The sequence below is a fragment of the Dermacentor albipictus genome, chromosome 3 (assembly GCF_038994185.2).
Source record: "Dermacentor albipictus isolate Rhodes 1998 colony chromosome 3, USDA_Dalb.pri_finalv2, whole genome shotgun sequence".
Classification (NCBI taxonomy): domain Eukaryota; kingdom Metazoa; phylum Arthropoda; class Arachnida; order Ixodida; family Ixodidae; genus Dermacentor; species Dermacentor albipictus.
Genome location: NC_091823.1, coordinates 27,742,326 through 27,757,112, shown reverse-complemented (window position 1 = coordinate 27,757,112; position 14,787 = coordinate 27,742,326). Strand labels below are relative to the sequence as shown.

The following is a 14,787-nucleotide window of genomic DNA, read 5'->3' as shown; positions in this document are numbered from 1 at the left end:
ATTTATTCAGGGTGCAGACTTCAAACTAGATAACTTGGAAGTCCTGCCTGTGCATTGCCAATGCGTCTTCCTTTTTGTGTGTGTGTCCTCTTTCAGCAAATACGAACGAGGTCAAGAGTCATTTCTCTTTGTCTATTCTGTAGGCTTTCATCGAGGCTATCCAATGGAAAGGACTCCATACTGAAAAACCTCCGTGGCCTGGAGAGCAAGTTAAAGTACTTTTCAGTGGACCAAGCTGCAGACGTGGGCCTCGCATCTCCATTGTCTGTGGTACCAGAGTGCACTCCAGGTGTGTTTCAACCTGTGAAATGTGATGTGCCCCTCTTCAGTTCAGTGCAGTTGCAACTGCATCATGCGAGGAGCAAGAAAGAAAAAGATTGAGTCGACGGACATCAGTGGCACTCCTCATGGCATGGCAATAGTATTATTGCATATTTTTGCAGTCATAAATGACATAAATTATTAGAATACTATAACTGTACAGTTGAAAACATTGTTGCATGTACATAAACATAAAAGTAACAATTTTTAAGCCACTAAATCCTAAGCATCACTTCACAACAAGCCTTAAGGTATACGAAGAAGTTCAAGATAAAAGGAAATGTCTTATTTACCAACGAATGGACATGTTTGTAGTTTTCTCTTGCATGCGTTATAGCACAATGTACCTAATTCTAATTCTAATTAGGCACATATGCATGTACCTCATTTGTGACATTGTGCTAATTAATGTTTTTTGTTTTTTTTTTAATGCAGCTGAGCCTAACTTAAAGCCAGCAGAAAATTTTAGCAAGCACTTGACACCAAAGGATGAGTTTTGGTCTTTCCTGCCTGGTGTGAACAGCAGCTTCATTGAGGCAACGCTGCAAGCAAGGTAAGACCTTAATGATTTTATTTGTGTTCTTTTTTTCTTGCCGGTTGTTCGCTATGTTTGTATTTTACCTTTATTGCTTTGTCCAAATATTACTGCTATCTGTATATTAGTGCTGTCACTGTTATAAATCACGACCAGCGAAAATTAATCATTTTGCCTCAAATCCTCTATATTTAATTATTTTGGAAAGTAATTGCTGAAACACCTGTGTGTAAGTGTGACTAGTGAAGAGTTCAGCTTTTTGCTTAATTTGTCTCCCAAATTTATGACGAATAGTTTTACTGCACTTGTCAATATTTTAAGCATTCACCTGACAACGTTCGGCTTGACTGGAAAAAAAAAATCTTTTTTTCCAGCTCAAATGCCAGTGACCCCGGCATATTTTACCATGGTCCCAGCCTTGTCATGGTCCTTGAAGAATGGCTTGACGCTCTACATTCCGCTCAGATTTCTATAGTCAACCAGATCGCATCTACAGAGACAGCAAAGCTTCCTGCTGTTATAAGCCACTGTGATAGTGTACAGAAGTCACCCGATGAAACATTCTCTTCTCCCAGCTCCCAGAGTGAGGCTAGAATCAGTGCGCAAGTGAACCTTATCAAATCCATCTTCACCAGCGATCCGTTTCGCCTCCCTTCCGAAGTGGCAGAGAAGGCTCGGGAGTTGGCTATGCTGTGCTTTCAAACACGAACACTGGGCAGTGTGGAAAGAGTTGCCACAAAGGTGTCCGAAGTTGAGAGTCGTGAGAAACTTACGTCGTCACTGTATAACGGCAGCTCTGCTGCCACGGACAATAAACTCTCCAAGCACAGTAGTACAAATTCGCTCGGGAGTGAGGACACTTCGACGCACTGCGACCTCAGTCTTTCAATGCGGTCCTCGGCATCTGAGAAGTACGGGTTTCACCTCTCCGAGATGCCAACCGTCGACTCCTGCAGCGAATCGGCCATGTTCCAGAGCATGTCTTCGTCTTGCGGAGGTTTCTCAATCAATTTGGACTTCCGGCCTGAAGAATCAGGGCAGCAGCAAGATGCACTCTGTGTTAGGAAAATGTCTCTCGGTCAGTGCAGGCAAGAGACGAATGGTGATGGAACTGAGAGTGCAAATCAGGAGCAGGGTGTGGCAGACCTTGCCACTGTTTCAGGTGCTTTGCCCAGTCAGTCTCCTCTTCGAGAGAATGAGAATGTCAGCATGCGTGAAGATGCAGCAGTGCCAACAGAAGGCTCTAAAGTTTCTAGAGACGAGTGTTCGGGTGCCATCGGTGTGAATGGTTTTGCGTCGCACGAAGCAGTGGATTCATGCCAAAGTGTAGCAGGCGAGGGTTTCACAGGCCAAAGAAACTTGTCAGTTTACAGTGATCTGTCGCCTAGTCAGGGTTCTCAAAGCGAAGCCACATCAGTTTCCTGGATGCCAATGATTGCACAGAGTAAGGAGAAGACAGAGTTGTTCAAAAACCATGTAAATGATGCCAAAACTGCACTCTTCATTCGGTATTACTTTCACCTCCTTGACCTTGAAGTTGTGTGGGACGTTGTGCAGCTCACGGAGAATCCATGTTTTGAGACGTGGAGCACTGTAGTGTTGGGTGTGCTCCAAGAGTTGAAGGCTCGACATCGGAATGAAAGTGGTCCTGAACATCTGGTCATCATCGCGCATCAGGTGGAAAGGTTGGCCAATCAACCATGGCTGCTTCTACCCTACCTTGTGCTGTAAGTTGCATGGAGATGTAGCACTTTGAAAACAGAATGCTGTTTGAAATAATTTCTTCAGCAGCTGTTTTCTTCTGTGTCGCTTTAAGTTTAGTGAAATGCAATTTGCAGGACTTAAGGGGGGACGTGGCTCCAGCATCTTGGAGCCTGCAAATAAAATTTATTTGACGGGCCCGTCTACCTACAACTAAAGAGAGCGAGAACTTTCAAGACGCATGAACGATCTGACATCACTAGCTCATTGCTACAGCAAAAACACAATAACTAGGTGCCAACTGGGTCTAAACTAGGAGCGCTAGTAATAATATGATAGAAGTCAATTGAATCAGTACAAGAAAAGCTAGAGATTGTTGGAAGAGGCCTTTGCCCTGCTGTAGACTTAAATATGCTTATGATGATGATGATAATTTGGTAGCATAGAATGTATGTGTGCTTGGTTACTTAGCATGGTATGTGGGACAGTAAGACAAGGATGGGTCCATTGCTTTTCACAGCCAGTAGATTATGCTCTTTACAACAGGCACCAGGTAACCCTATACTCCATTTCATACTTAGCTGGCTATGCTACAGATGCTACACGAATAAGTATGTTAGATATCTCACTTCGCATGTTTCACAGTGAAGTTGTTTTGATCTGTGACACTTCTTACAGAATAGCTATATCATATATACCATTGAACCTTAATGTGACATATTTAGTAAAATTGGCAATTCGTTGTATCGAAATTGCTTTGATTTTGGGCAGCGGCTGCCCGCTGCCAGTGCTTTTCATGACGGAGGGCATCCCACTGCGGGCTAAGTGGGGCAAGTGGAGAGAGAAATTGCTTTGATATGGAAGCATCAAAACAATTACAGTCAGTTTCTGTTAGTTCTTTAAGTGCCTACTCAGTGACACCAAAAACAAAGTCCTTTAGAGGACCAAGCACTTTCCCAGTGTTAGGTCACAGCTTATGTGGCACTGTTAGGGTCGCATCAACTTTATTTCATTGCAAGTCGTGTGGAAGCAGAGGAGTGACAGTAGTGCATTGTGAAAGTTGCCCATGCTTTGCTAACAAGTATAAAATGTTAAGGAATGTGACGCCTCCACAGTGGGCCACTGGCTCCCGTGCACTGCATAGCGACTGCATATTACCTTTTATGCAAATAAGCAGAGTCGTCAAAATATATTTTTTTTAATTGCAATGGGTTGCAGAATTTTCAGAATTTTCGGGCAATCGGAAAAGGCAAACTTTAATGAGGAAAAATTCGTTTTGTTGAATTGAAGCGTCGATGAAGAAAGGTACGGTTTCATGCCATATTGACAATACCTTCATATCAGCAGTATGAAGCAAAGCCAGCCACGCTTTCGGGTCGACTCGCCTCCACGGCTGATATTGTCGCCCGCAGTGGGATCCCCTCTGTCATGAAAAGCACCGGCAGCAGGCAGTGAATGCTTCGTCTGCCTCTTACTTCAACTCATCTCAGAAACTCAACATTATGCACCCTCCAGCAGTAAATGCGTGGGAAGACAGCGCCCGTGGTACCACGCAGTCTTTGTGTATTCCAGCGTCTGGCCACCTGGTCCATGACATATTCATCAAGCGATCCTCTGGCTTGGATGAGGAAGGATGCGTGGAAAAAATTTCGCTTACAAAGGCTAAATGGGGCTAGTAGAGAGAGTGTCTATGTTAACGGCGATGCTCACCTCATGGGCTTGCAGCAATTCAAATATTTTGATCTCTGCTAGTAATGAACTAATTAAAAAAATTCTTGTGTTAGAACATTCCTTAGAAGGCATGTAACAGCTTGCAATGTATAACCAAAATTTCCTATGTGGCGTGGTGATGAGCACTTAAAGATTTTTTAATGCTTCAAGACATTACCTTGACTTGCCATTAAAGAAATTTGATTTCTATCAGTTTTATCCAAACAGCTCTGAATCGTCAGCCTAGCCAGCAAATTTTAATGCTTCTAATGAGCACTGTGTTCCCCTGCAGATTACATGAAGTGGCACAGGAGAAATTGGAAGACACGTTCACCAAGAAAGCCAGCTGTCTGTCAGCAAGAGACATCTTCTACTTCACCCGGCTGTGCAAGGTGGAATCCTTTTTTCTCGGAGCCATGCAGGGTGCTCTAAGCTGTTTCACCTTGCCACAGATGTAAGTACACATTCATCAACCACACTTTTTGGCATGCTCTTGCTTCTGTTTGCTTTGCAGGAAAAGGCAAAGGTATAAACTGATCCGAAAAGAAAGGTGTAGCCCACCACTATTGTGGTTGTCTGTATAAAGTGAAGCCTTGCAGTAGTGAGGCCTTGTGGCTGGTACTGACCAGATTTTGGCTGATAAAGGCACCCTGAGGCTTCTAAGAATTTGTGCGCTGTTAAATCGGTCTAGTGCAAGGCACTGCAGCAACAACACAGTGCTTTACACTCACCGCAGCAGCAGCAGTTGGCGCAGGCTACAGTAAATATATTTTTTAAACAGTCAGTATATTCCTTTAAACCTTTGGCATATAAAGAGAGCCAACAAAGGATTATCAAAGACATCAAACAGACACAAGTTTTTTTTCCAAACCTAGACAAGGCAAAGTGGGATAAAAGCAAGAATGAAAATAGATACTGCTAGCAGTGAGGGAACATATTGCACCTGTGGATGGTCACCAAGGCCCTGCCTCTTCTCAGTAGTCTCAATCCAGTGGACATGTATAACCTGAGCTCTTTTTCACCCTTGCTGTGTAGCCTCGTTGGCACTCCAGAGCCACAAATGAAGCACAAGATAGTTCACATGCTCCAGAGCTTAGGAGTGCTGGGTGTACAACTCAGACCCTACTACACATCCTAGATGCGTCCCTTACAAACCCTTTTGTAGAAATTTCATTGCATTTCTATTTACATTTTGTTGCCTTCATTTGAAGGCGTTGAGATGTAATCGAATAGCATCCATGAGTTTTCCAAAGGATGCTCAATGGCTTGAAAACATCTTGGGAGAAGTACGCATGAAATTGATTATAGGGCTGAAAAAGAAAAATTGTGATATTGTTGCAGTTTGAGGTGGAAAGTCTTGGTTTTATGTTTTATTTGTGTATATGTGTGTCTTTCTAGGCTCTCGTCATTTCGCAAGTACCTTGAGAATGAAGAGGTTCGGTGGGAGTGGGTAACGCAGTGCTTGCAATCTGTAAATAATGAGTGCCTCAAGTGTTCCTGCGGAGCTCCAAGGTGAGAGAAAAGCATCCACGAGCTTCCCCAATTATTTCCTGAAAGCTGGTTATGTTCGACAAGTGTCTTGTATATCAGGACGTGTGGGAAACTGAAAAAGACTGTGCTCACTAAAAACTGTCTGCGCTCACTTAAGTCTGAAGTTTCACTTTGCCTGTTATGCTGCCTCTGCAGCATGTATTTTGTGCTACTCACTGTGCACATACCTGAACAAGCAATTGCTTTGATATGGAAGCATCAAAAGAATTACAGTCAGTTTCTCTTAGTTCTTTAAGTGCCTACTCAGTGACACCAAAAACAAAGTCCTTTAAGGACCAAACACTTTCCCAGTATTTGGTCACAGCTTATGTGGCACTGTTAGGGTCGCATCAACTTTCTTTCATTGCAGGTTGTGTGGAAGCAAAGGAGTGACTGTAGCACACTGTGAAAGTTGCTCATGCTTTGCTAACAACAGGCATAATATATTAAGGAATGTGACGCCTCCACAATGGGCCACTGGCTGCTGTGCACTGCATAGCGGCTGGGCAGGCATTGTAAAAATATAGGCAGCTATGATTTGATATAACACAACTTTCCCTTTCATGGTGGCTGCGTTCAGTTAAAAAAATCTTGGCAGCTGCCACTGCTCCAACATATTGAACTTCAAATAAATTTCAAAATAAACAAGGTGAAATTGTCAGAAGCTAAATTATAAGCACTTGCAGTAGTGTCGTGCTCAAGTGAGTGTCGATGTGCCATCAGACCACTTCCTTCAAGAAGTGTTTTTTCACGTCACCTTAGGACATTGTCAACCTGGAAGGCTCAGTTAAGTAGTTGCCGGCTGAAGCTTTGCCGTTTTGAGGTAGCGCTGACAAGAAAAGACGTAGAGGTCTTGTGTGACATGAGAGCTCTTAAACCTTTGAGCCCATTTATTGGCTGTCTCATGTGGCATTTTTCTTTTTGTTTCAGCTACAACTCACACAAAACTAACTGGCCTATGTACGAGCACTTAAAAGCCGTGTTGTGCAACAAGGACTGGATATCCCAGAAAAGCTTGGAGCTTTGTCGGACATATGCGTAAGCAAAATACATTCTTGTTTCCCTTTCGTTAGTTTTTGACTTAGCAGCTGTATAATAGTAGCAGCTATATCCATTGCTCGGTATTTCCTGACTTGAAATGAGGTGATGGGGGGTCATAGTTGTGGTATGTACAGTGGAATCTCATCTATATGAACTTCAAAGGAACCGGAAAATAAAATGTATCATCCGAAAATCATATTTTCCAAAGCAAGCGGTGACAAACTCAGTAGCACAGGTTCATGTGGCGTAGAGGGCTGCTATGCAGAGCAACATCACTCAACGCCACACAAACCTCAACGAACGCACTTTTGTTCAGCAAAGTTGAAATAGCTCATCAGTTTGTGCTGAGAGCTTAAACTTTATTTTCAAATCAATGAGATTCAAGTCCGGCATCTTTTTAGGGGGTCTGGGCACCCGCCCACTTTCTTCTTTTTAATGTCCGTACAAAAGTTCTTCTGGAAGTCAATAAGGGAGCCACTGTTTCCTCACTCAACTGATCAGCACTTCACTGCCAGTTAGTGTGGCTGCACTGCCGCAGCAGCGCTTTGCTTCCGGCGGGGCAGTAAGACGTTAAGCTGGTGGTAAAACTGTGTGCAGTAGCGTTAGGTGCAGTAAAACATTAAGCCCCAGCTGGTATGTTGGCCAGGAAAGTAAGATGTGTTATCCTGAAAAGTGTTTTGCAAAATCGTATCAACGAGATTACACTGTACAGTCAAATCTCATTACTACAAAGCCCACATTAACGAATTTCTCAAATTTAGGAATATTTTAAAAATCCCCACCAGATTGCCAATATTTTCAATGTAAAAATATTTAAGAACTACGAATTTCGATACAGCACATATTTCAGAATCACGCACGTAGTTTATTTTCCCCTTTATAACTGAGGAACATAAGTATTACAAATTCGTCTAAAAGGAACAGCGCCACAATTCTCGCGTGAAACGGAAACCTCGAGTGCAGTAGCTCTCATCATCACCATGTTGCAGTAGCTGTCATCATCACCATGTCGAGTGCCAACTGCTTCACCGCAGACTTCACCAAGAACTTTACGACAAACATTTGGCAATGTTCATGCGAGATCCAACGATGAATGCAGCTAACGACGGCGCCAAGAAGAAGTGAAAGCAGTTTTCGCTGCAGGACAAATTGGACGTATTGCAGGAAAGTGACGCAGGGAAAAAGCAAGCCGATGCGTGCAGATAGTGTGGCATTGCCCCACTGACCGTCGCAATCATTTTGAAAGACCGGGACAAGATTGTCAAGCTTCACTGGGAATCGCAACTCTCTCCTATGAGGAAACGGCTGCAACTGGGACACCTTCAAAATGTGGACCAAGCTGTTCTCGCATGGTTCAAAGTTGCCATACTGCAAGACGTTCCCGTGTCTTGCCCAGTGCTCCAAGAAAAAGCCTGCGAATTCGCCGATGCACTTGAAATAACTGAGTTCGATGCCAGTGTGGGTTGGCTTTTTCGTTTCCCCCAAAGGAACGAAATAACTTGGCAGGTAGTCTCGGGCGAGGAAAAGGCTCCTGACAGAGAAGGCGCGGATTCCTGGCGCCTTCAGTGATCGTTTTCTTGAGATGGCTGAATTGTACTCCAAAGACGATATTTTCAACACGTATGAGACTGCATGTTTTTATCAGCTCCTGCCAGACTGGATGATGCACTTCAAAGGGCAGCAGTGCAAAAGAAGGAAGAAATCGCATCTTCGGGTGACAGTCCTGATCTGCTGCATTGCAACAGGCACAAACAAAATTTAATCGCTCGTTATCGGCAAGTACGCGAAGTCTCGCTGCAGGAAAACGTCATGTCGTTACCGTACGACTACCACGCCAACAAATGAGCCTGGATGATCAGAAAACTCTTTTAACGCGACAGCGTTAAGGAGCTCGTGTCGCAGAAAAGCCGGTGTCGTCGGCGTTGGCGTCGTCGGCGTTGGCCGTGAGCGATAAATCCCAGCAGGCACTTCATGAATAAAAAACAACCTGCAACATGGGCTGGGTGGGAATCGAACCAGGGTCTCCGGAGTGTGAGACGGAGACTCTACCACTCAGCCACGAGTTCGATGCTTCAAAGCGGTACAAAAGCGTCTCTAGTGAATGCGGTGTTGCCTTAGAAACGAGCTGTTCCTAAGGCTCAGGCGTGCGTCGCTTGCTCAGGCGCACATTTCGTTGCCGCGCCGAACGCGGCGCTGCTCGACGCTCACCGCGTCCGATGTGGGGCGCGTAGTCGCTGCGCCGTAGCCCACTCTTGCACCCCTTGGCGGGTCGACGGGAACGCTGTCGCGTTCCACTCTTGAAGGCGAAGCTTAAGCGTCCTCCAATTTTTCCAAGTGGCTCATCAAACTCGACAACCAAATGAGGAGGGATGACCGAAGAATTGTGCTGGTTGTCAATAACAGCTCTGCTCACATTGTACATGTTCGCTTGACGTACATTCGTTTGGAGTTTCTGCCGCCAAACAATACGTCCTTGCTGCAGAGTGTGAAAGCAGAATTTCGTAAGCACCTTGTGCAGCGGTTGATTATCAACCACTGCCTAAATCAGCCAACTGCAATCAATATTCGTCAGGCGGCGGAAATGCTCACAGGAGTTTGGTGGAATGTGAAGGCACCCACCATTAGCAACTGCTGGCGAAAAGCAGGGCTTGTCAAAGTGCCTGTGCAGCTTAAAGATGACCTGCAGGTGACCGTCAACAACCCAGGAGACCTGTGGACCGAGGTTGCAGAACTGCTGCCCGCCGTCTCTTATTTTCTTCTTTCGACGACTACATGGAGAGTGACAGCACAGCACCAACGGCGGTGGACCTGACAACCGAAAAGATTGTTAACTGTGCGTTCTTGACATCTCCAATGACGATGACAACCCGAAGGAAGACGACTGTGGGTCACAAAACACAGAAGATGAGATCATGTCAAACAATGATGTTTTAGTGCACATGAACAAAGTACACACTTTCATCACTCTGTGCAATGACGTACCCGATGACGTATTGCGCAAAGTGGAAGACGTAGACGCATTCCTAATCGCTCGTGCATGCTGCAAGTGCCCGAAGAAAATCACTGATTTCTTTAAACAAAGTTTTGAATTGAGTGAAAAATTTTTCTTTCAAAGTATGCTTGTCTGCACATGCGTCTACTGCCAAGGTACATAATTTTCATTCCTAAGTTTGTCCACTGGCTTATAACCACAAGTTTTTCATTACAGCAATATTTCAAAATAATGAACGATTTTCGGCGGTCCACGTGATTCGTTATATCGGGATTTGACTGTAGTAGTAGTAGTAGTAGTAGTAGTAGTAGTAGTAGTAGTAGTAGTAGTAGTAGTAGTACAGTGAAATGTCATTATAACAAAGTCGCATCAGCCACGAAAGTCTGATATTTGTTATCTCTATATAATCATTACATGCTGATAGCGGTTGTAATCTGTTGTTATCGGTTGATATCGGTTGTAATGGTTGTAATCGGAAGTCGGCCTCCCAAGTTGGTTCACAAGTGCAGTGGTGTAACAAGGTTCACACAGACCAAAACAATCTCATAATGTGAGGATAATGTGATCACACATTCATTACAAAATGCGCAGACACACATACGGTCCAGTAAAGTGCAATAGGTACCACTATGACTGTACTGCACAATCATACAATACCATGTGGTTTATTCTTGTAACAGCTTTTATCGAATTTTCATTTGTGTTAGGTTTTGGCCTGGCTACCTCTGTGCACTAAAGCACTTGGGTCATCGTACGGAGCACCTTGTGAATGTGATACAGCTGGGAGATGCTGAGCTGCTTATGCCAGACAATTTTCTAGGTAATTTGCCTCGCTACTTTTTATATATATATTAATGTTTCACTTGTGCTTTCATTCAGTGTGAACTATTGTTGCAAGAGTAATAACATTTCCGTCAGCTTTCAGTGTTTTCTAAACATTGCGTAAATATATTAATGATATAACCATACGATTAACCTAACTTGGGAGATAAACTTGCAATTCCCCTTGGCCAGTTGGCAGGAATGCTTAGCAGTGTTTGTCTCATGCAGGATATTTTACCTCTAAATGATCACATAAGGGCTGCATAGTAGGCTTTAGTTAAGTTTATATGTATTATCAATTAAATTTTGATTATTTCTATTACATTCAGGCATTTCGAACTGCAGTCTGTAGTGCAACCTGCTAAGATAGGCAGCAATGAAAACCTTTTTTTTTTTCTTTAAGTATATCTTCATATATGTTCAAAATGAATAACCTTACCTTCAAAGAGTGTGTCTGTATTTTTTCTGTACTGAACATAAAATAAGTTAGCAGAGAGTTTTAGATAGGGAGTGCAAGCTGCTTGGATATACAAGAAATAGAGTTGGTGGTACCGAGCATGCATAGAACCCAACATGCTTGGGTCCTTGAGGCAGCTGGCTCAAAATATACATTGATGCCACATATATTTCTTATTACTCTTGCTAGAACAGGAACTTTAGAAAAACGAACTGAGTCAGCTCTAGCCAAGAGAAGCCTTCAAAGGAACAACAATAGATATTGAAAGAACTAATAATAATAAGCTGAAACATGGCGGCACCGTTATTCACAGCAGATGCTGACGTCGTCATCCTCCTCAGGGAAGCAAAGATGAAGAACCACGGATCACAATGGAAGCCAGTCACAATGGACGTTCACAGCAAATGTGCTGTACCAAACGCTAGCTTTTCAGATTGCTTCAGCTTGGCTACAGCTTGAGTGAAACCTTTGGCATTTAAATTAAATATGTCTTACGAAAAAGAACTTTTTTATTTGGTATTTCATGGTTGGTTTTATATGTTAAGAAATGCGAATGCAACCGTGACTACATGTTGACACTGCTGTGAGCGTTTGTGCTTTGCGTTTGCAAATGTAAACCTGTAAGGTTTTTCTGCTCGAGTACGAAACCACCGATGTACCGTGGGCCCCAACACTTAGGCACCCTAATATAAATTTAAATCTCTGTAATATATAATGCACAAAAGATAAGTATAGCATCTGCTTGTATGAAACTATAACATTGTATTTTTTTGTATAGATTATCATTAGACTTCTTTCAAGGCAAATTGCATAAAGCTGAATTGTCACATAAGCTGAACAGTCTGGGTGCCTTAATTTAATAATCTCTGTAAAATTCAATGCGTTAATCTTTAAACCAAATTTCAGATAGTACAGGCTTCCACATTTCCTTCATGCTCATCTTAAAAAGGAGAATCTGCTGCCGTAATAAACTTTCACGCTGCCAAAGAAATTGACAAACTTTGTTTTCTCTATAAACTTTACATAATTTCACAAAAACAAGATGCATTTTATTCAAGAATTGGTGAAACCTCAGCAAAGTGGCATTTGTACTTGTGCACTGTTCTTGCACACAAAAAATGAAAATTTGCAAAAATATCCCAAGACACGAGACCTGTAGTGTTGTGCAATGATTTTAATGGCGCAATGGTGTAAGTGAAAAATAAAAGAATTGAGCGGATCCCATGCACTGTGGGAACCAATGTTATGCGGAGCACTTTGTAGGTACCTGCCTATCATACATTGTTTGGGGTTCTGCAAAGCATTGCCAGGTGGACCAAGGTGTTTGTGTAAATGAAGTGGTTATGTATGTGACGTGAGTGTACATGTGTGTGAGACAACAGCAGCAAGACGACATCCTTGTTGATGACGATTGTATGGGGCCAACAACATTATTTTTACTGCGACTGTTGAGGTGAAATTATACATGGCATTTGTTGGGTACTGACTAAATATTTAACGGCCATAAGCAAGAGAGGCATATTTGAGGGCTGATCTGCGTCTAAGCATTATACAAGCTCGTGTACCACGTATATGTCATGTGGTCTATGTGGTCTATGATGGCATTTGTCCTCCAGCAAAGAAATCTTAAAATTTTATCAACCTGAGCCAACCATGAAGGTGGTACAGTGTTGTACAGTTTCTGTGTAGCATTAGCTGCTGTGAGGAAAGTATTAGGGAAGAGGGGCCAAAGCGGAAAACAGTACAGTTTGACACAGTGCCTCAAAGCACGAGCTGTCACGGGGAAAGAAAATGAGGAAGTGACATGGGACTCAAGTGCCAAGTGTTTTAAAGAGCTGGCTGGCCTTGGAATGACAGAAGCATGCATGACATTGTGGCCTAATGGTTAGAGCACCCTGCTGTGCTTGACAGTAGAGGTTGAATTCCACCACCATTCACACATTAATTTTCATTTTACTAAAACGAGACAAGACAGGAACCCTCTATTTACCTATTTCAAAGTGCCTAGAATGAGGCAAAGAATGCTTCGCATTGAAAGAAATAAGAAAATAGAAATGAAAATTTCGTGTTTGTTCTAGCTACTGCAGCAAGTTAAGTTTTCCCTTGGGCTAAAAGTGTAGAAGATTTAGCACTGTAGCTTACTGATATAACCTGAACTAGTGCATCTCATGAGTTCCCCCCCCCCCCTTTTACCTGAATTCTGCACTACACTTACCTGTGTCTGCATTGTTTAGAGCCTCTAGGATCCTGCAAGTGCATTTTCTAAAACCGCTGTGATGGCCTCCAGGGTTTGTGCCAGAGTCCCCCCAGGAATGGAAGTTGGCGATGGAGCTGGTCGGGCGTCATCGCACTGAGAAGGTTGTTGTGGTCACGTGCTTGTCATGCGGGAAACCCCACAAGTCAATGGAGGGCCAGATGCCCCTGACGGTGCAGAGCGTAGCTCAACGCATGCTGGCCTCTCTAGGATTCGAGCAGGCAGCCGCGGTCCTCCATGAGCTGAATCTGCCTCGCAACTCTTTAGGCCAGGGCTTCTACCTCGCCAGTGTGCTTCTAACGCTCATTGAACAGCAACAGGCGTGAGTTGGTTCTTCTTTTCACCAGGAAAAGTTGTTGTTGATCCTCATCCTCGCAATGTGTATGCTTTGGTTGAATGTATAAGTGGTGACTGTGGTTGTTTGTTTAGATGTTTTCATTCTTGTTATCATTCGGACTCCCTTTACGATAATTCACAACAAGACAATTTAGGTTCATGAATGAATGAATGAATGAATGAATGAATACATTTATTAATTATTAACAATATGAAAGCACTGTGCAGGGAGGCACAGCACTGTCTGGCATAATTTGTTCAGTTTGCGCACATTCTATGCATTGTCACCAGAGCCATCATCACTGCATGTGGAAAAGCCAGCAGCAAAAGCTGCAAACATTTTCAGTATTATCGAATCAATCAGTCAATCACCGAATACATTAGTAGAGAGCCTGCCATAGTGGCTCTGAGGGGATGGTTTTCATTTGCTGTGCACAAGCTTGTGGACTCGATTTCTCGCTATGATGCTCACACTCTGATAAGAGCTGAACACAAGGACACTTGTATACTGTAACCAATCTGAAGCTCTCTGCACGGCAATTCTCATAGTGCAGATGTTACTTTGTTGTGTTGAATCAATCAGCCACTCAACCCGCCCTGAATGCCTTAAGCACTTGCATGACTGGAGTAGCCTGAAAGGATTGCCATATTATAAAAAGAGGTTGTATGGCCTACTTCGATGATATCCATAAACCTATCTCACTGCCCACATTTATATCGGAGTTCTTCTGGCATCTTTAAGAACCTTTGTGCAGCCTGAGCCATGGTTGTTCTTCCTTCTTTTTTACCTCTCTGTTTTTTTTTTTTTTTTCTTAGTACAAGGGAAATTTTCTATTAGTCTTCGTCATGCTTAAAGCGGCTTCGAACCATTTTTATCGAAGTGGAGAAAGGCATTTGAAGTGAAAATAGGCTATTTGAGAAATACTTTGCCGCAAAAAGTACTTCAATGTATTGAACTGAAGTGGAGTTATTCGCAATCAAACACAGCCTTCGCTGTGCTCCTGTTCCTTCTTCAATGCCTTGCTCTGCAAAAACTATGGCGCAGTGGGGTGGGCCCAGAACGCTCCGCCTTCTAAGTGTCACTGCGG

The 14,787-nt window shown here is 43.3% G+C and overlaps 1 protein-coding gene across 4 annotated transcripts in view; it reads left to right on the top strand.

The window, feature by feature from the left end:
* p (WD40 repeat domain-containing protein pink) overlaps positions 1 to 14,787 on the top strand; it is a 42,208-nt gene that overhangs the window by 17,319 nt on the left and 10,102 nt on the right. For all 4 annotated transcript variants that reach the window (XR_010570577.1, XM_065455970.1, XM_065455971.1 and 1 more), the window contains exons 12-19: positions 144 to 289; positions 757 to 874; positions 1,231 to 2,583; positions 4,560 to 4,721; positions 5,666 to 5,779; positions 6,728 to 6,835; positions 10,538 to 10,650; positions 13,397 to 13,685. Coding sequence is in view for 3 of the 4 variants with exons in the window: in XM_065455970.1 (XP_065312042.1) it covers positions 144 to 289; positions 757 to 874; positions 1,231 to 2,583; positions 4,560 to 4,721; positions 5,666 to 5,779; positions 6,728 to 6,835; positions 10,538 to 10,650; positions 13,397 to 13,685 (2,403 nt within the window). In the remaining variant the exon portion in view is untranslated. The remainder of the gene's footprint in view (positions 1 to 143; positions 290 to 756; positions 875 to 1,230; positions 2,584 to 4,559; positions 4,722 to 5,665; positions 5,780 to 6,727; positions 6,836 to 10,537; positions 10,651 to 13,396; positions 13,686 to 14,787) is intronic.